The sequence below is a fragment of the Sus scrofa genome, chromosome 5 (genome assembly GCF_000003025.6).
Source record: "Sus scrofa isolate TJ Tabasco breed Duroc chromosome 5, Sscrofa11.1, whole genome shotgun sequence".
Lineage (NCBI taxonomy): Eukaryota > Metazoa > Chordata > Mammalia > Artiodactyla > Suidae > Sus > Sus scrofa.
Window position 1 is genome coordinate 18,717,972 of NC_010447.5, and position 20,911 is coordinate 18,738,882.

Below are 20,911 nucleotides of genomic sequence, written 5' to 3' on the forward strand. Positions count from 1 at the left end.
TTAAGGGTAAGGGAAGTGAAGGACAACCTAGGAAAAAGTAGTCGTTTCTGTGAGACGAAGGCCCGAGAGCCAGGGTTTAGGTCAGAGGCTGAGTGGAAACTGAGACAGAGATGAACTTGGACTTAAAACTGACTGGCCTGGCGCTCTGAGGGGCAGAGAATAGTCCCCTCCCGCGTGCAGGCAGGACCCACCCTCCCAGACCGCAAACAGCCAGGAACCGACAGCAGCATCACCCCTGGGCCAATCACAACCTTTTCTCAAGAAAGAGGCGGAGTCAAAGGGGCTGAGCCTTCTCTTGTCCCCGCCTCTCTAGGTGAAATAACCAATTGCAATCCACCTAGAGCAAGTAGGTCCATTCGGGAATAACCAATTGTGCTGCAAAGCTTTTCGTGAATATTTGACCCTGCCCCTCTAGTTGCGACAAAGATGACGCGCGCGAGCTCCTGGGTTCTGTAGTTTTCTTGGGATCCGGAGGCCTTCTAGCTCGAGTTCGCCCTTACGGCGCCGTCCCCCAGCCGCTGCCAATCGGCTAGTACGCACGCCCAGAGCCCCAGCCCTGGGGAGAGGCTACGCGGAGGGAAGGAGGCGGGGCGATAATAAAAACAAGCAAACGAACCAACCCCCAAACCAAAAACACATCCTCGGCTTGGGAAGCAATAGTGGAGGGGTCCGCTCCTCCCAGAAGGCGGTGCTGCCAGCCTGGGCGGACCACGCGGAGAGTTGTGGGGCGGATAGCTGTCCTCCTGATGAAGACTCATAGAGTCGGGTGGGAGGGGGACTGCATATCCCAGCATGCCCCGCGGTGGGCCCGACCGGCCGCGACTCGGGGCTTGGCCCCGGCCCTAGCTCGTCGGCGGTGTGTTGGGGCGCGTGGAGGCTACAGTCACGGTGGCGCCCGCGGGGACGGAGGAGGGAATGAGTGAAGAGGAGCAGGGCTCCGGCACTACCACGGGCTGCGGGCTGCCCAGGTGAGCCGCCTGGTACCAAAGCCCGTAGGGCGCGGAACGTGGCGTGGTGCGGAGGGAGTAGCGGCGCGGGCCCCAGCATGCACCTGGTCTGCGGGTTGTTCCCGGCAAGCACTGGGGTAGTGGACCGTGGTTCCCGGCATGCACCCCGGCAGTGGCCACTGCCTCCGGCTTTAGCTAGTTTGGGATTGGCCTGGTTCCCAGACTGCACTGGGGCAATGGGCTTTATGCCCCCGACATTCAGTGCATTTGGTGGGTACTGGGTTCCTGGCCTGCACTGTGTCAGGGGACATGCACTTTCAACCTGCACTGGGGTACAGGATTCCCCCACCTTAACTGAGACAGGAACAGTGCTTTGCGCTTGCCCTGGGGCAGTGGACCCTGCTTTACCAGCCTGCACCTCTATTCCACATTGAACCCAGCCAATGGCTTCTTGAGGTCCTCTGGACCCTATGTCCCCCATAGCGAGCCTGGGTCTGATATGGCAGTGCTTGGCCAGGTGGGTGCAGAGAGGGGAGGTGTGATGAGGGTCTGTGCCCCTCCCCCCAGTATAGAGCAAATGCTGGCAGCCAACCCGGGCAAGACCCCGATCAGCCTTCTGCAGGAGTATGGGACCAGAATAGGGAAGACGCCCGTGTACGACCTTCTCAAAGCCGAGGGCCAAGCCCACCAGCCTAATTTCACCTTCCGGGTCACCGTTGGCGACACCAGCTGCACTGGTGAGGAAGGCTTGGGCAGCCTGGCTGGGGTGTGCATTCACAGGGCCCCATTGGCTTTATTGCTTGGAGTCTTTTTAAAGCCCTTTTCTCCAAGACCAGTGAGGGAAGGAGAGATTTCAGGAGGGGGGGGGGAGTCACTGGAGTGGGAGCACAGGTCTGTGAGGTGGGTAGGATTTGGGAGAATTAGAGGAACAAGCAGGACTGCCACAGGTGCTCTGGCAGATTGTCACCATCCTAGAGGAAAAAAATGAGAAGAGATAAACCGAAATCTCATTGAAGTATTTGGGGAGTGAGTGCCCGCTATTCTGGACTCTGTTCCAGGTATTTAACCAAATTCCTACTTAATCTCAAATCTCAGTCGAATCTAGTGATGTAGGTGGTAGTAGCCTCATGTTGAAGGAAATCCAGGCTCAGATTCAATAGCTGGCGCAAGGTCAGGTGCCTGGTAGGTGGCAGAGCCAGGCTTTGACTGTAGAGCCTACACTTTCTATTTTTCCAACCGTCTCTATTTATTGAGAGAAAAGAAAGGGCTTCCCAGAGGAAAGTAAGGCAGAGAAAGGCCCTCCAGACGAGGTGTCTGACCTCAGGAGCAGTTCAGCCTGGCATGGCTTGATTTGGGGAGCTCATAGAAAGATAAGGGCCCTTCCCTCCAGCAGGTAGTGTAATGCTTCCAGTCTTGGGCAAAGGGAGGTTGGTGAGAGGGGGCTCGGTGGACTCCCTTTGGCTGTGAGGAGAGAGGCTGTGGGATGCTGGTTTCTCTTCCGTCCTTCCAGTGACCTCCAGTATTGCCCACACCCCCTCTCTCAGGTCAGGGCCCCAGCAAGAAGGCAGCCAAGCACAAGGCAGCTGAGGTGGCCCTCAAACACCTCAAAGGGGGGAGCATGCTGGAGCCGGCCCTGGAGGACAGCAGGTGAGGGAGGAACAGCAGAGGCATCCTAGAGGCTCTGCCAGGAACCCAGGCCCCTGCACCAGTCCCTCCGCCCAGCAGGCTTGGCCTGGTGACACTGAGCCACCTTGACTTGGCCTCTTCCTGAGAGCTTCCTCTGGACCCGAGCAGGATGCTTCTAGGGCTCCTGCTCCTGTGAAGGATTCTTGGGGGGAATGGCCAGCCCCAGTGAGTGCTGTGGCCGTGCTTTGGGACCCATGTTGGGGCCTAGGGAGGGAGAGGGGTGGAGGCTGAGGCTGGCGGGAGTGGCTCCCCAGCATACTTCCTTCTCTCCAGGGAGATGGCATTCCCTCTTCCACACTCAGGTTGGAGTTTGTTGCTCCATGGTGCTTGGGTAGGAAGAGCCCCTCCTTCCACTTTTCTCAGTCTTTTTGATCTAGTGTTTGGCAGCAAAAGATCTCAGGAGGAAGAACTGGTGGTTGAGCCTCCCTGAGGTTTCGGCTCGAGTGGGAAGGGATTTTCTTAGGGGATGGGCAAGACAGGAGGACCTGGGTCCCCCACCCTCTATCCCCCATCACCCCACATGGGTGTGAATCAAAGGCCCCCTTCCCCTCGGGAAGTTCTTTTTCTCCCCTAGACTCTTCGCTGCCTGAAGACGTGCCGGTTTTTACTACTACAGCCGCTGCTACTCCCATTCCATCTGCTGTTGCAACCAGGTATCTTGTGTCTCCTGACTGCCCGGGAGGGGAGGAGGGAAGGGGTCCTGGCTCCTGGCCCCCCAGCCCTTGGACTCAGGCTGGTCAGGCACGAGGAAGTCTGAGAGTAAACAGAGGATGGAATAGTTGGGGACCAGAGTTTGAAGAATTTGCACCAGCCGGTAAGCAATCGGGACAGGAGGTAATTTATAATTTTCAAGTAGCCAAGTGGATGATATTCGACCTCCTGCAAGGGTCTTGCAGGCTCCGTCTTCTTCTGAGTGGGCTACCTGATGGTCCTGTGTTTGAGTCGCATCAGGTGCTTCCGGGGACTGGATATACAACCCCTCTCCTGAGGTGACAACCGAGGGTTCCAGAAAATTCATACGGGCCTCGGGCCTGGAGGAGACCTTGTTTGGGTGGAAGGGGAAGGAAGTGGGCTTGACGGGAGAGACAGCTGCCTGCCTGGCAGGGAGTAGGGAGAAGCCAGTGGGGGAAACCAGAGCAGGGCTGCGGACTCTTGGGCAGCCTCAGGGGGAACCAGCCCCTCAGCTTTGGCCCTGGGCCCTTTTTCCTTCAGGAGCCCCCCCATGGAGGTGCAGCCCCCCGTGTCCCCTCAGCAGTCTGAGTGCAACCCTGTTGGCGCTCTGCAGGTGTGCCCCCCTCATTTCCCCTGCATGCCCGTCTTCCCTCGAACCAGGGGCCATGGGGGAAGCTGATGTGGGGCGGTTACCTGGTCCTGAGGGCTCTTTGCAGCCCCCTTTGTTCCTCCTCTGACCTGGAATCTGAGGTCTGCAGGGTGGGAGGCGAGAGGATGTGCGGACTCTCGTCTCACTGTCTTGCACACCTTTGTTTCCCCTCCCAAGGAGCTGGTGGTACAGAAAGGCTGGCGGTTGCCAGAGTACACGGTGACCCAGGAGTCTGGGCCAGCCCACCGCAAAGAGTTTACCATGACCTGCCGAGTGGAGCGTTTCATTGAGATTGGTAACTGGGCGGAGGGGAGTTCCTGTAGCTACTACCCCCAGCACTCCAGCCCGGCCACCGGCAGCTCCCGGCCTCCCTCTGCCTTCTGGCGGAAACCCCCAGTTTGGCTCCTTCCTTGCCCTCCTCTTCTGGCCCGCCGGGTTCTTGGGTGCATGGCAGGTCTTGAGCTCCCTTTTCAAGTGACATCCCTTAGGGGACCCTCAGCCCACGTTTGAGCTGGGTGGAGAGCACTGAGTCTATGGGGAATCATAATCCAGCAACCCTCTCCCCGATGCAGGCAGCGGCACTTCCAAAAAGCTGGCAAAGCGTAATGCAGCGGCCAAAATGCTGCTTCGAGTGCACACGGTGCCTCTGGATGCCCGGGATGGGAACGAGGCGGAGCCTGATGACGATCACTTCTCCCTTGTGAGTGGCGTGGGGGCCCTCAGTCCATCCTCCAGGCCAGGGCAGGCCCCTGGGGCCTCACGTCTGTGACTCGGAAGTGAGCCCGTCTGGGTCCCAGGCCTGCTTCTGCCCATTTTCTTACGAGACCCAGGGCTCCTTAGGCCCCCTCTCAGCCTGCGCTGCAGGCCCGCCTGGTGAGTGCCCTGGGGGAGCTGGCCCAGGCAGGGGTCTCGTGGGCTTCTGTTACTGGAATGAGGAAGGCTGCCTGGCTATGCGGTCCGCAGTCTAGTAGTTAGAGGGGGCCACGCAGGGATTGAGAGGGGTGTGGGGGGGTGCTGCAGGCAAAAGGGAGGAAGCATTCTTTGGGCTTTTCTCTCCTTGGACCTTGAATGTCTATTAAGTGCCTGGGTCTCACCGCCCCCATCTTGTTAGGGTGTGGGCTCCCGTCTAGATGGACTTCGGAACCGGGGCCCAGGCTGCACCTGGGATTCTCTGCGCAATTCGGTGGGAGAGAAGATCCTGTCCCTCCGCAGCTGCTCCCTGGGCTCCTTGGGCGCCCTGGGCCCTGCCTGCTGCAGCGTCCTCAGCGAGCTGTCTGAGGAGCAGGCCTTCCATGTCAGCTACCTGGACATTGGTATGGCTGGTTGGGGGGCCGGGATGGTGGGACTGGACCAGGGCAAGTACGGATGGGAATAGGGGTTTGGGAGGGGATGACGACGACAGGGACGCGCACTTCCCGGTGCTGCCTTCCTGCCAACACTGCCCCCCTCTTCTCTCCTGGTCTCCAGAGGAGTTGAGCCTGAGTGGCCTCTGCCAGTGCCTGGTGGAGCTGTCCACACAGCCAGCCACCGTGTGTCACGGCTCTGCAACCACCAGGGAGGCAGCCCGTGGTGAGGCTGCACGCCGCGCCCTGCAGTACCTCAAGATCATGGCGGGCAGCAAGTGAAGCCCCAGCTGGACTCATGGACATACATCGTTTGCTCCCTGCTCTTCCTGCCCCTGGCCCACGCATCTGCCCGGCTCTGGTACCCCCGGAGGTGCCATCTCTACCTCTGACACAGACTGCCTGCCTGCAGGCTGAGGAGGGCACAGGGCCAGGAGCCTGGGACCATGGGGCCTCGGCTGGCCCAGGTTCTGTCCTCACGTTACTGGTGATGACAAAGAGGAATGAAATCGGGGCAGGGGGCTCTTCAGTAAGAAAGAGCCCCAAATAAATGTGCTGCTTTTTGGATTCTTAAACCTTGCTGTTTCCCTGAGTGGCAGAGGAGGGTAGCACCAGATCACCTCCCCAGCACGCCTCCCTGCTTTGTTTTCCACAGGTTACGTGTGTTTGCCTTCCTGGTGGCAGGAGGTTGGGTGCAGTGACCTCTGGGAACCCCCATGGCCTGTGTTCCTGGAGAGTCTGGTTTGGCAGAGATTGAGGGGGCCAAGGTTCCGGCCCTTTCAGGTCTCATACAGACACAGACACACAGATTCAGAGGCCAGTCAGCTTTATTTTGGGGGGACACAGGGCACTTTTGGGGTGTGAACCTTGCATGCAACCATCAAAGGATGACATGTCACTTCTTCCCAAAGCGCTGAGGGGCAGCCAGGCTCCAGAATGGGGAGCTCAGTGCCCCTCCGGCTCGGGGACTCAGCCGTTCGTTGCTCCAGGAGCCCCGGGTGTTTCTGCCAAACCTTAGGGAGAGATCCATCCTCAGCTGCTGGTCCTTCGCTTCCTTCCCCTCCTCTCCCTCTCACCCATGTCTTGCCCATGCCTCTCAGACTCACCTTTGGGGCTGAAACAGGAAGGCTGGACTCCGGCCAGGTCGCTGCATGGCCTGGAGCAGGGAGCGCAAGAGTGACCCTGGGGTCTGGGCATCCTGCGGTGGGAGGGCTCCACTGTCTTCCTCCTGTGGTGGGAGGGCATCCACGAAGGAGAGTGGGCAGAGGCCGTGGGCATTTAGGTCACGAGGGAAAGGGAGTGGTTTCCAGGGCAAGCTGAGCCTGAGCAGAGTCACATGAGACGTGCGGACCCAATGACCCTGGCCGCCAGAGAGTATTTGAACCTAGAATTCGAGTCTCAAGCAGAGGTAGACAAAAATGGTGGCAATGGGGTGGGCATGCTAACTTACCCAGAAGACCTGGTCTCCTTCGCCACGGCGCCCTGGTCCTTCTGCATGGCCCCAGTCTGTTACTAACAGCAGCAGCAACAGTAGCACTGCTGCCCGCCTGGAGTCCATGCTGCCATCTGCTTTCCTGTGGCCACACCAGCCTCTTATACCTGCTGTCCCCCTGTTCCTCACCCGCCCACGGCAGCCCGAGGGGGAATCTAGCGCAGGCAGTGGAAATGCACAGCAACATTAAGAGCCGCCCGGGACCCCCCTCCCATGGTCCCCCTGAGACTTCCTGCTCTCAGCCTCCAGCCCTAGACCCTAAGCCTGGAGTTATAGACTTTATTAGATGCATAAATCCTGTCTCCAGAGCTCAAGGAGCATCATTAATTGCAGACACTTTGTCAGAGCCAGGCCCTGGGGGGCCTTCAAGAACTCCCAATCCCTCAACAGGTTGGGGAGCTCTGATGGATCACCTCCTCTTTCCTAACTTGTAGAACAAAAGCAAAGAGAAAGTCCTGTCAGGCTAAGCATTATTCCTGGGAAGACAAAAGGGAAGAGCCAGGGTCTGAGTTGGCCAGGATGACCTAACCTGGAACCTCCCCTGACCAGGGCTGCAGGAAGGGCCCCCCAGCCCATTGAGGGCCATTGTACCTGCCTCTTGGGGGTGTTAAAAATGGCCTCACCACTCACAGATTTTCCTGTGGATAGAAGAGTGAGATACAGAAGAAGACAAAGTCTTCACAGACCCTAGAAAGTGGAGATGGCTTCAAATGTTGGTAGACAGACCCCATCCTCACAGCACTGCTCAGGACCTGCCTCCCTCCAGCCAACGGAGCGGTCCTCGGCAGCTGAGGCACTGCTGCCACCCTGTGGTCACAGCTCTGCACTGCTGGCCGGGCCATTTCCTTTTTCTCACATAGAGATCTTTGAAGGGGAAAGAGGATGGAGGTTCTGAGGTCCGGACTCCACGGTCCGGTCCCAGAAATGCAGGGGCAGGATACTGGGGCTGGATTATTTGCCCACCTTCCTCCAGTCATTCCAGCATCTGCATAGCTCTGGCTCTGGCCTATTGGGGCTGGTGCCCAGAATCCCATCTTAGGAAAAAAAAATCAGGCACCGCTTCTCAGGAAAGGTTCTTTCAGAGTCAGCAGGTACAGTTTCCCTCTGATCCTAGAGTCCCTTCCTCAGCACCACCACCACTGTCGTTCTCTAGCCTACGCTGGAGAGATGCCATGGCTTTATAAAGGGCCTGTGCATTAGCCTTGGGCAGGATGCTTAGCTCTCTAAAGTTTTACCTAAAACCTGGTGATGTTAAAAAGAACTACTTCCTAAGGTGAGCATTATTTGATACTTTTGATAACCCGTTCGGCACAGGATCTGGCTAGAGCAGGCATCCTCACGACATTAGCTGTGATTATCCCTGCACACCTGAGTCCCAGGGAACTTACCATCTCCTGAGTCTTCGGACACACTTATCCTTGCATGGAGGACTTATCCTGGCTTTCACCTCCCTGTGGCCTCCACCAGGGGTCTTCGTTTGCCCCATTCTCACAGCACATCTCTCATCTTTCATGGGTATCAGCCTTTTCCATGTTTGAAGACAGATTTCATTCTTCCACCCTCGAGTCTTTTTTTTTTTTTTTTTTTTTTTTTTTTGGCTCAAGGAGGAGCATCCCTCCTTTAAAGCAAGATGTCTAGAAACTAACTTATACTTTGGATAGGGAGACAAGAGCGGGTTTTGACCTGGATGGTCCAGACACTCATTTCTATCAATGCAGGCTAAGCTAGGGCAAGCCTTTCTGTAAGCTTTGTCTCACGGATGGTCCCACACGCAGAATCCGATGTTCATCATCATGACATCTTGTGGTTTCTCTGCTTTTTAAAAGGGAGTACCATGGAGTTCCCATAGTGGCTCAGTGGAAATGAGTCTGACTAGCATCCATGAAGATGCAGATTCCAGAAATCCCTGGCCTCAGTCATTGGGTTAAGGATCCAGCATTGCTGTGAGCTGTGGTGTAGGTCACAGACATGGCTTAGATCCTACGTCCCTGTGGCTGTGGTGTAGGCTGGCAGCTACAGCTCCCGTTCTACCCCTAGCCTGGGAAGCTCCATATGCTGCAGATGGCAGCCCTTAAAAAGAAAAAGCAAACACACAAAATAAAAGGGAGTATTGGGGAGTTCCCTGGTGGCCTAGTGGTTAGGATTTGGTGCTTCTACTGTTGCAGCTCGGGTTCAATCCCTGGTCTGGGAACTGAGCTCCCACATCAAGCCACTTCAGCCTGTGGCAAAACCAAACCAAACCAAAAAAGCAGTATCAGGCAGATGGGTAGATGGTTCTTCTGTGGAAATGGATCCTGCTCCACAATGAGGTCCTTATCCATTCTTTTTTCTTGTCTTTTTGCCTTTTCTAGGGCTGCTCCGCAGCATATGGAGGTTCCCAGGCTAGGGGTCTAACCGGAGCTGTTGCTGCCGGCCTCCGCCAGAGCCACAGCAACGCGGGATCCAAGCCGTGTCTGCGACCTACATCACAGCTCACAGCAACACCAGATCCTTAACCCACTGAGCGAGGCCAGGGATCGAACCCGCAACCTCATGGTTCCTAGTCGGATTCGTTAACCACTGCGCCACGAAGGGAACTCCAAGGTCCTTATCCATTCTTATCTGATGGCGTTCAGAGGAGCAGGGTGTGAGGCAGGGTGCGGTGCTGCAGAGCAGCTCTGGAGTCAGAACTGTCTTAGTCCAGCTGAGCGCCTTGGGTAAGGGTCTCAACCTAAACCTCACTCATCATCAATACAGTGAGGAATCTATTCCTGTTATCAAGAGGCTTTGTAAACAGTGAAAAACTCGAGGAAGGGAAAGCATCGAGCATTTCTTCCAGCACTCCACCTAGCAGAGAGCAGGCACACAAGAACCCGTTATTTGTCTCATCACTGGTTGCAAGTGGATCTGAGCTGAGGCTGCATTCAGAAAGGGGTTGGTCCAGCTGCTTCCTGTGTCCAGGGTGGAGGTGACTGGTTTTTCCTTTTGTTAGAAGTTGGAATGGGTTAATTCTTCTAACTTGGGAAACCATCCTGCCTTGGGAGTCTCATCCCCGCCTCCCAAACCTCTCCATCTTGGCTTTGGTATTCAGTTTTGAGCAACTGCATTTCCTGTTCTCTGGACTCTCATGTGCTCCTGACCACAACACAAGGGAGACTACCGCCGCCTTTCCCACTCCCCTAGAGGAGACCGGGGCTCCCTGTTTGTGTCAGTTATACCCAACACCAGCCACAGACAGCATCTAAATCAACTCTCGCCCCCTGGAAGCCCCTCCGAGGCACCTGGCTCTCTCCTGATCAAGCTTTTCAGCCTGGCCACCTTCTGCATGTGTGAGAAGCAGCAAGGAATACACAGATGCAAGAAAGGAGGACAGACTGCCCTCTGCCTCCCCATAGTTCCTGAGCACTACCTGTTTTTCCTGGTGAATTCTCTTACCTGCTTCTGAATACGCTCCACCCCTCATTTCCAAACCCACCTCCTCTCCACACCCACAGAAACTTAGAGAATCATAGGGTGCTTCTCCTTTTATCTATGTCTGCGGGCACGCCTCAGACATGCCGGAAACTTCTTGAGGGTTGGGCTTATTGTTTTTTAATCACTGGGAGGACGGTGGGGACAAAATGCTGAAAGGTAGGAGGCTACCTGCCTTCAGATGCCCTCCACCCCCATCCAAAGTATACAATTTCTCTAGGGAGGGCTCCCGTGATGCTGAGGGCCCCTGTCCCCAGGGCAGTGCACAGATCTGAGCCTTCTGTTGTGTTATGTCATTTATATAAACCACCCACCTTCTCTAGGCTGTGTCTTCCCTGCATAAAAAGGACGGGTAAGAATGCCAGTTCCTTCTGTCCTAAGAAGTGGGAGCATGAAGATCACAGACATGAAAGCCAATGAGTTCCCAGAAAGAGTGGATAACGGGGCTTGTAGATCAGCATACGGAAGCATCAGACAGAAGTGGTTCTCTTGATAGTTTAATGTTACATTTGCAGCATAAATAAGGCACAATATATGTCAGGGCAAGGGAGAGGGGAGAAGGCATGGCTGGGGGGATAACTGCTATGTGGCAAGGGCAAGGGGGAGGGACGGCCAGGGAGAATAGAGCGAAGCTTCTGCCTCAGCCCTGTCCCGGGAGACTGTGAGAGCCTGCTCACAGGGATCGTGCTGAAGTGGATGGTGGGGAAAGGGAGCAGACAGTTTTGTAACAAAACAGCCTGTAGCACTGCATCCTCCCACCCGTCAAAGCCCACCGCTGGGGGCTGGGGAGACCCAGACCCAGAGTCAAGATCCTTGATGAGATGAAGAGGTGTTGCCACATGTCAAAGATATACAGATGAACAGAGATATAGCCATAGACGCACAGCTTTCTTTTCAATAGATACTATGTCAGGAGGCTGCAGCCTCCACTGTGGGGGCTGGAGGCTCATCTCCCTGCCTGAAAGGTGTGTAAGGGGTGGGAGAACAGGGCAGCTGGTCCTTCCTGTAACAAAGGACATGGAGTGACCAGTTTGCAAGGGAATATGAGACAAGTCCTGTCCAGGCCCACGTAGGACAGGTTTCAGGGGTATGTAGAGGAAGGTGAACCTAGATTTTGAGATGAGTGATGCTGTTGTTGTTTTAATGGGAGTGGAGGGAGAGTCCGGAGGAAATGGAAAAACATGTTAGTGCTAAGGCAGAGGATGGTACTTAAAATATCCTTGATACCCTATAAGCATTTCCCAGCTTGCCCCTAAGGTGATGGTTCTCAAACTTTAGTGTGCGTTAGAATCACTTTGAGTGCTTGTTAGAGCCCATCCTCAGAGTTTCCGATCCATTATGTCCGAGGTGGGGCCCAGAAATGTGCATTTCTAACAGGTTCCCAGGTGACGGTCCTGCTGGTCCCGGACCACATTCTGAGGACCACTGCCCTAAGGGGAAGTCAATGTCACTAGTGCTCACGGCCATTTCTTACAGCTAAACATCCCTCACCAGTAACCGATGCTGATGAGATAGCTCTGTGCTCCCAGTCCCCGTTAAAAAGGTAAAATAAACCCTAGCAGCTACAATACAAACCTGCATCGACTAGGACATAAGCTGCCTGAAGCTGCCCTGCTCTCCGCAGCCTTTTCTCATCCTGGGGAAGAACGTTCCCCCAGAGAGAGAGAGACGAATGAACTGGCGTGGAGGGTGGGGATGTGGGCCACCTGTGCTCATTCCTGCTGGGTCACCACCTGGGGGTGGTGGGATTTATGTCTGTGTGCACAGAGAAACAGAGAGATCCCGCCTATTCTATGAGGGGGATGATTAGGCTTGTGGGAAGCTGAAGTAGGATGGGCGGGGGTCCTCTAATCTGCCTTAGGATCCTCACCTGTCCTGCTCGTCCCTCTGCCCCTGTCAAACAAAAGTCTAAAGAAAGCAGAAAGAGCATATCAACAAAGGCATATGTGATATATAGCTAGGAGGACTGGGTTCTAAACAGACTGGTTATGACATTAAAAAAAAAAAGAATACATTTCCTTTCTGTGTATACAATGTACAATATTCATGAAAAATTATGATTTGGGGATGGGAAGGAAGCTATGAGAGAAAAGGGGACTTGGTGAGGAAGAGCTGTCTTAGGCTAGCACCTTTAAAGGAGCCTCTCAGTGTGGGTGAACACAGGGGGGGCCTCAGGAGCCAGAGGAGGAGGATTTTGGTGTCTGCCTGGTGGTTCAGGCTGTGGGTGGGGCGTGGTTATGGTTAAGCACCCTGTCTACTGAGAGGCAGAGAGGTGCTGAAGGGCAGTGAATCAGGAAAGGAACCAAGAACAACAGAACAGGCGTAGAGAAGGCAGCAAAACGAGGTTCAGCAAGGCCATCTCCTCTTTTACCGCCACCAAGAGGGTACAATCTAGGGCTTACGACCAAGGAAAGGAGCGGAGGCTGAAGGACGTCAGATGTGGGGTGTACGATGAACAGGGGAAGATAAAGAAGGTCCTACTCTGCCCAGCCCTTCCTGATGGTGTGGGAGGCTTTCTCAGACTTTTCAACTCTAAGCAAGCTTTCTTTTAAGACAATAGAGCCTAAAGTCTGTGGACCAGAAGACCTGGTTCTGGCCCCTTTCTCTATGGCCTTGGGTCTCTGGCTGTATCCTAGGCAGCTGTGTCCCTGGAGTAAAGTCGGAGGTCTGAGTCCTGTGTTCATTTAGAAGAGTCCCAAGTCATCCGCACTCCCAGCCCCAGAAAGTACCTTCCCTCAGGCCCTAGAAAGGCCATGGTCCTTACCTCCATGATGTTTGGTTGTCTAGATGAGTCTGGAAGGCAAAGAGCAGGGGGAGTGGCCACACGGCTGGCTGCAGTAATAAGGTAAATGTCTTCCCCTTGACTATAGGAGAGGCTTTGGGGCAAGCAACTGCTCCGCCTTCTTAGTGAGATCAAGGACCAACGAAGAGCTGCCTGGGGGTGGGGGCGGGGGCGGGGGCGGAGGCGGAGGTGGGGATCCCGTCACGCTCCTTCCTCATTTCACTGCTGCTTTACTACTAAAGTTCTGCCAATGCCCTTCAGGTCCCCAATACTAATTTCCCACTGATGAAAATGAAACAAGGACTCAAGGAATTAGACACGAGGACTGAGAAACTAAGAAGACCCTGTACATAAATTAGTCGTCCTACACAGGGACAGACAGACTGGCCAAACTACCTCTGAGGCCAAGCAGTGAGGCTGGGCATGTGTGCAGTGACAAATGATTCTTAACTTGAAAAACACTTGACTGAAAGGGGAAGAAAAATAGTCAAGGGTCTTATGAAGGCTCCTTAGGAGCCATAAACTCAGTCAAGCTTTAGGGCAAGGCTGCTAGTGGAAAATCAAGATAATAAAAAATGAAACACAACTAAGGCAGGAGAAAATCCCAGGGAGCAGCCGTCTAAAGGCAAAGTCCTGAGCACGAATTATGGCTGTGAAGTTTTAAAGGCAAGTGGAGTCCCGGAGGGGGTAACCAGCATCCTGACCATCTGCCACGCCATTTGCGGGCCTGAGTCACCTCGGGGCTGTTCCTGTTGGGTCCTGGGTGGGGGAGGGTGAGAAAACCACGTTTTCTCTCCTTTCTCTTCACCAGGTGTGGCTTCTTCAGCACCTGCTCTGAAAAGCGTCGGGGGAGGGGGGGATTAAAAACAAATGCGGCAGAACCTGTCATCTGACTGGCTTGCCAGTTTATCAGTCTGAGATGGAAATCGTGGCACTTAGAACAATTCCTCACTCCTCTATGATAGCCAACTTTGGAAGACAAAATAAGAAAGGAAGCTGGCAGTTATTTTGAGTGCATGTATAAGACAGAGGTAGGAAAGAGAGAGAAAGAAAAGGACATTATTGGCTTGGGCAGATGGCAGAAAGTGGCTCAGGGACAACTGGAAGGGTTTCATACTGAAGGGCTATTAAAGCTGACCTATCTATCCACAGGCCTCTGGCTTTGGACTGCTTCCTATGGCCTTGGTAGAAACTGCACATTCAGAGCCAAAAGATGAGACATCTTAATGGGGAAGAAAGAGGGACTAGACAGATGAATTCTTCCCCTTGTAATAACCCTACTTCTCAAAGTAAGAATGGCTGAGACCAATAATCGCCAATTTCCAGGGCAGACCAGACCCTTCACCAAAGCAGGGCTCTTCTGCTGACATCCGCACTCCACGCCTCCCTTTCCCCTGCCTCCCCCATCCGACCTCATACTCAAGAAAACTCACTCCTGGCCATGATGCCTCACAGTCCCAGGGCTTGGGCTGTGGAGAAGCATTGCATCCAGGAGGCAGAGAGCAGAAAAGAGCTAAAGAAACACTACAGAGCCAGAGAGACCTGGTGGCTAGGCTCAGGGCCTGGTGAATGAGAGAGAAGGTAGGTCCAGAGGGTGAGGGACTCTTGCAAATAAAAGACCCTCGCTCAGAAAAGAAGACAGACGGGGGAGACTGAGAGAGGCGGGGAGCAAGGGAGTGCGAGGGTCCCCTACGTGGCAGCCTCCACAGGGTCGCTCTGAAGAGAGACAAAGGCCGGAGTGTGGACGGGGGATGAAGAGGGAGAGGCAGGAACGGAGAGATGACCAAAAGGAACATGTATGTGTTGGCCAGCAAACTCTTGTAAAGCATAAAAGCATCGATCTAGTAACTTGATGGAAGGAGCTTTAAACTGCATTGTTCCTGCCTGTCCTGATGACTAGAACTGACGGAGGATGGAGCGAGGAGCGAGAGGAAATCAGCCATCAGATCCCAGGCTCTTTCCTGTTTCGCTACCAAGCAACATCTAATAAGGCCACAAAGTGAGGTTGCCCAGGCTTAGTGGGAGGTGGAAGAGACCCCACCATCAGGCTGGGAAAACTCAAAAGACAACATGAGGTTTCCAAATAACTCTGAAAACTGATGAAAAAGGACTAGAACTTTGGAGCTTTCATTTCTTTGTTTTTGTTTTGGTGGCAGGTAGGGAGAAGAACTAAAGTTTCTGGAAGAGCTGGGAAATACCGCTACTTCATACATCAAAGGCAATCTTACATTCTCCATAAGTAAATGTTTTAACTAGAATTTAGGAAGGGGGACAAGGGATAAACAAGCAGCTACTGGGAGACAATGTCCTGAGTCTGTGGGGTGGCTGGGGATGGGTCAGCTGGTGATATGCCATCAACTCTAGCCTCCCTCTACCTAGCAGGAAGTGGCATGCTGCTAAGGATCAAGAAGGTAACAGCCATGGCTTAGTGGGAAGACAGGGAACTGAGAAACCCAACACCCAGAAGTGCAAGGGTTAGTGTTAAAAGAGACAGGTACACGTGCACGGGCAGGGATGATTGTTCGGACCATCTGGAAAGGCCTCTGGCTGTGGGTACATCAGAAACTTCCCCCTCGGGGATGATCTATGTGGCTCTGGGGCTGGGAGGCTCCTAGTATAGGTGTCAACGTACATGACCGTGTGAGAAAAGCCCCACACGTGACCATTACTCACAACACACAATTTCCCCCCGACACTGCCATGTCCCAGGCAGACGGGCGAGGGTAAGATGACATCTCTCTTGGCTCTTGGGCGGGCGAGCTCTGGCTGGGGACCTCTCCACCCGGGGAGGCATCATCTGCCCGCAGACTGAGACTGTGGGGTCATGATCACATGCGACTGTATCGGCATGCTCAGTTCTGTCCTTTGGCTGGCCATCTGAGTGAGGACTGAGGTGGCCACAGCTTCAGCTGCAGAGCGAACGCTGAGGCCATTGCTAGGGGCTGTTGCTGAGCTGTGCTGAATCACGGGGGCCGGAGAACCCGTTGGCTCTGAGCTTTCCTTGGGGCTTTCTGCCAGGAAGGAGGGCAAAAAGCAGAGCAAGTGGTTAGAAAACAGAATGGGGACACAGGCAGAACTACCTTTTTGCCATAATTCTAAAGGAGCCCAAAGGAAAATGAAGCCCATCTTTCAGGAGGGAAGACTTCCCAGAACCTTGGCTTCTAAGCCATAAGTGGGCCAGGAAACGGGAAGTGGTGAGAAGGGAAGCAAGCTCGGCCAAAACGAACCTATATATCCCCATAAAGCAAACCACCAACATGTTAATTACACTGCCTGGCTTCTAGGTCTCTGCATAATTCATCACCCCTATTGGAACACTTTTTCCTCTTATTAATGTCTTAAAGGGATGGAACCTGCATGCTCATGGGACACTATGCTGGGTTCATAACCTTCTCGGCCATGACGGGAACTCCAAATGCCTGAGTTTTCTTTCAGAATTTAAATATTACCTCCTCTGTGAAGCCTTCTTTGTTATGCTCAGGACATTAACTATTTCATCACTTGTGCTTGCAGAGCATACATTCATTTACTCATCAAATACTTCTTGAGTACTGCCCATGTGCCAGGCACTGGCATATATAAAGAATACAGAGGATCCCTGCCCTCAGGAAGCTCTGGTCTAGGGGTGCTCTAGGATAGCTGTGCTTACCTTATTCATGGGTTGATACGTTTATCTCCTCATAACCCTATGAGTCTCTCAGAGGTAGGAATAGTGTCTCATTTGTCCTGTGTCAGGTACCTACCACAATGTCTACACCACACAGTAGGAATGAAGTACATCTATGCTGTAACAAATAAATAATTTCAAAGATTGACTACCTGTCAGAGTTCCTGTAGGGACTGAATAGAAACCTTACTGTATACAGACTTTATATGGATAAATATTCAGTTCTTAGGTCTTTCTTAGCTTATCAAAAGGATCTGAAAGAGTTGCTCACTAAACTTCTTGAAAAGCTTCCTTGTCTGACCTTACAGAACACCATATTCAGCTACTCAGCTGTTCCTCCTACCTGTTTGGCTGCTCACTCTCATCTCTCTGACCTCTAAATGCTGCAGTGTTCAGGGCTCAGTCCTGGGACTTCTCTTTTTCTACCTACGCTTCTCCTTTGACAATAACATCTCATCCAGTTTCACGGCTTTAAAAACTAACCATACTTTTCTGACTCCCGAAGTTGTACCTTCAGTCTTTTCCCTGAACTGCAGATGCACACAACCAGCTGCTTGCTTGACAGCTCCACCTGTAAGCCTAAGAGGCCGCTTAAACAGCCTGTCCAAATCTGAGCTCCAGAGAGACCACCCAACCCATTTCTTTCCACACTTCCCTCATCTCAATCAATGGCAATTCCATTCCTGCAGTGGCTCAGGCCAAAACCTTTTGTGCAATTTTTCTTTTCTTTTCAGGTCCACACCTGTGGCATATGGAAGTTCCCAGGCTAGGGGTCGACTGGAGTGGCAGCTGCCGGTCTACACCACAGTCAACAGCAGCACCAGATCTGAACTGCATCTGTGACCTACACCAATGGCAATGTCAGATCCTTAACCCACTGAGCAGAGCCAGGGATCGAACCCATATCCTCATGGATACTAATTGGATTAGTTACCACTGAGCCATGACAGGAACTCCTGGTGCAATTTTTGATTCTTTTTCTCACATATACTTCCCCATACAGGAGTCATTAAACCTTGTCACTCTAACTTCAAAAGATATCCTGAATTATATCCCTTCTCATCACTTCCACTACCACCATCCTGGTCCAAGGCTCTATCATCTCTTGCTCATGTGAGTGTGACAGCCCCCTAGGCGGACTACCTGCTTCTGCATTCTTACACTCTCTAACAGAGTGATCCTGTTCAACACAAGTCAGATCAGTGATGTCACTACTCTCCTGAAAACCCCTTCATGTTCCCCAATGTAGAACAAAAACTGAGGTCTTCACCATGACCAATGGGGCCCTAAATGCTCCCATTACCTCCCCTACCTCATTTCCAAATACGCTCCATCCCCCATTCTCTCCAATCCGGCCAGACACCAGTCTCCCTGGTGTTCCTAGAATGTGCTAGACGTGCTCCCACGTTGGGTGGCATGTACTTTTCCTCCGGCTTGCAGTACTTTTCTCCCATATTGACACATGGCTAGCCCCCTCACTTCCCTAAGGTCTTCCGTCAAAAGCCACCTCATCTAAAATTTCAAGTATTGCCAACATTTCATACTCCTTTTCCCTGTTTTTTTCTTCCAAGCATGTACTCTTTATCTAACATACTATATATTGTACCTATCTGTCTTGTTTATTGCCTGTCTCACCTGCTAAAATACAACCCCCTCAAGGGCAGGGACTTTAATCTAATATATTTGGTTCCCTATTGTACCCTCAGCATGTAAAATAGTACCTGGCACAGAACAGGCTCAATCACTATCTGCTTAATGAATGAACGTACCCTGAGGTGCCCATTAAAATTAAAATTCAAATGGAGATGTTTAAAATTGGTGATGTGGTTACTCTTTTTCTATAGGAACACATCTCTGAAAGGAAGACTGTTAGTGGAAAAACAATTCAATATATCAAAATTTGATAGCCAACATTTAGATGAATTCTTTAATTTGTAAGGGAAAATGATTTATTAGCTCTTCCTGTCAATAAGCAAGTTATTCACAGTAATTTTAATTTCAGGATTGTGCTTAGCCTGAGCATGACTCTGTGACCAGCTCTTTCTAGCTCTATATTATGTGTGTGCATGGATTACAAACTGAAACTGTCATCAGCTCATCACTAGAAAGATAGAATACACCTCCAAATTTTGATACTGAACAGACCCCAATGTATCATCTGCTGTTGTAGCTTCCTGAGGCCAAGAGAGAAGCTCTGGAATAACGAAGAGCTGGTTCTGAATCTTGGCTCTGCTACTTTACCAACTGTCTAACTTCAGGCTGACTAATCTGAGTGCAGTTTTCTTGTGTATAAATGAGGTAATATCTATTTCATGAGAGAACTGGGAAAATGGTTGAGTGTCTCACACAAAATAGGCAGCCAGTAGATATACTGCTGCCCTTTATCTCCAACTACGACAGATGATTAGGGCAACTACCCTGTTCTCAAAAAAATTTTTAGTAAGATTGGTTGTTCCGCAAAAGCAGCCCACCCATCAGTCTGGACTCCCCAGAACAGTCAGAATAGGGTTATAAAATAATAAGCAGTTGAGATACTCATTATAGGAGTCTACTGACTGACTCTGCTTAGGTTGGGAGCTACTCACCTAAATAGCCTTGGGTCTTTTTCTGTAGTGCCGTGACTGGGCAGTCTTTATGAGCTAACAGTAGCTGTTTCAACTGAGCCACCTCATTGCGTAGTAACGTGACTTCATTCTGAAGAGGGAGGGAAGAAAAGAATATCAAGAAAATTCATGCTCTGCTCTTGAACCCCTACTGGCTATTCCTAAAGTGAGGACAGAATGTTGCCTAGATTTTTCTCCCTTGAATCTGGGAAAAATCCAGCAAGGCTTCAGATAGCCCAGGGCCTCTACAGCCAGAAATTCAATGACAGTATCTGCTTACAGTGATAGCAGGGATATAAAATAGAAAAATTACTATTTAGGATAAATGTGATTATGCCGAAATTAATAATGCACATGTCCTTTGACTAAGAAAGTCTAGCTGCAGGAATCTATTTAACAAAGCTATCTACTCAACTGTATATAATGTACACTGCAGCAGTGCTGTTCTGGCAAAACATTAGAACTATCCATACCTTATAATATAACTACATAATACAATGTTACTACTATACAGCTATTTTAAAAAATGAAGTAGGGGAGTTCCCTTCGTGGCGCAGTGGAAACGAATCCGACTAGGAACCATGACGTTGCAGGTTCGATCCCTGGCCTTGCTCAGTGGGTTAAGGCTCTGGCATTGCCGAGAGCTGTGGTACAGGCTGCAGACTCGGCTTGGATCTGGCATTGCTGTGGCTGTGGTGTAGGCTGGTGTCTACAGCTCCAATTAGACCCCTAGCCTGGGAACCTCCATATGCTGTGCGTGTGGCCCTAAAATGACAAAAAACAGAAAAAAAAAGTAGGTCCTCTGTACCTATGGCTAGATGTCCAGAAGATAACTGTTTTTACGTTAAAACAGATGCACAGTCTCCCCCCCAAAAAAAACTATAAATGGAAACAAAATAGAAATACATGTATGTTTGGTAGGTACACATCAAACTCATCTATCAGAAGAGAATGAGACTGGGAAAGGAATACAGAGGAGGGACTTTATTTTTATTCTATAGTTGTGTGTGTGAATGTCTATCATATATATTTACATACAAAAACATTACCTTTAAAAAAATAAAAAATAAAAATATTACCTTTGTAATGAATAATGAAATCTTTTAATAACTAATCAGAAGAGGGGAAAATAGTTTTCAGAAAAATATCTGGATTATAACTGTTCTATTTTTGCTTGTGAGGCTTTTCCTTTCTTTTATTAAGCTGCATTATCTGGGGCAAATACATTTTTCCCTTTGGGTGTTCCACTACCCCAATCAGATTCTACTGACAACTTAAAAGAGCACCTGGGGCACTTAATCTAATTCCCTTTATCCAATCGGGTCTATGGATGACTCATCCTAGTAACAGATTTGGGAGTAGATGGTGAGTGTCCTTTCTAGCCCTTGGGGAAGAGATTTCAACTCTGACTGTTGAGAGAGTCTTTCTGCATTCTTCCTGGCATAGTCTCTGGATCTGTCTTAATTAATTAATTAATTAATTAATTAATTAATTTTTTTTTTTTTTTGCCACACCCTGGCATGTGGAAGTTCTTGGGCCAGGGATCAAACCCATACCACAGCAGCGACCAAAGCCGCTGTAGTGACAACACTAGATCCTTAACCTACTCAGATTTGTCTT

The 20,911-nt window shown here is 51.5% G+C and overlaps 3 protein-coding genes across 10 annotated transcripts in view; 1 reads left to right on the plus strand and 2 right to left on the minus strand.

Annotated features, from left to right (window-relative positions):
- TARBP2 (TARBP2, RISC loading complex RNA binding subunit) lies at positions 617–5,872 on the plus strand. 4 transcript variants are annotated; one of them, XM_003126194.6, is made up of 9 exons: positions 617–968; positions 1,515–1,684; positions 2,492–2,594; positions 3,191–3,286; positions 3,846–3,918; positions 4,132–4,249; positions 4,527–4,654; positions 5,066–5,267; positions 5,422–5,872. In XM_003126194.6, exons 1-9 carry the CDS (start codon positions 916–918, stop codon positions 5,577–5,579), a joined length of 1,101 nt encoding a protein of 366 aa, XP_003126242.1. In that variant the 5' UTR covers positions 617–915; the 3' UTR covers positions 5,580–5,872. The 4 variants fall into 4 exon arrangements, with proteins under 4 accessions (XP_003126242.1, XP_020947375.1, XP_020947377.1 ...); XM_003355410.4 differs by lacking the exon at positions 617–968 and adding an exon at positions 1,062–1,217; XM_021091716.1 differs by lacking the exons at positions 617–968; positions 1,515–1,684 and adding an exon at positions 975–1,217.
- On the minus strand, positions 6,107–6,873 carry NPFF (neuropeptide FF-amide peptide precursor). The gene is made up of 3 exons (XM_003126195.4): positions 6,748–6,873; positions 6,404–6,525; positions 6,107–6,310 (listed from the first exon to the last, which is right to left on the minus strand). Exons 1-3 carry the CDS (start codon positions 6,853–6,855, stop codon positions 6,193–6,195), a joined length of 348 nt encoding a protein of 115 aa, XP_003126243.1. The 5' UTR covers positions 6,856–6,873; the 3' UTR covers positions 6,107–6,192.
- ATF7 (activating transcription factor 7) overlaps positions 8,358–20,911 on the minus strand; it is a 112,342-nt gene continuing 99,788 nt past the window's right edge. For all 5 annotated transcript variants that reach the window (XM_013987080.2, XM_005652573.3, XM_013987090.2 and 2 more), the window contains 2 exons: positions 19,274–19,382; positions 8,358–16,032 (listed from right to left, as the gene is read on the minus strand). In XM_013987080.2, coding sequence (XP_013842534.1) covers positions 15,815–16,032; positions 19,274–19,382 — 327 coding nt within the window. In that variant the 3' untranslated portion in view covers positions 8,358–15,814. The remainder of the gene's footprint in view (positions 16,033–19,273; positions 19,383–20,911) is intronic.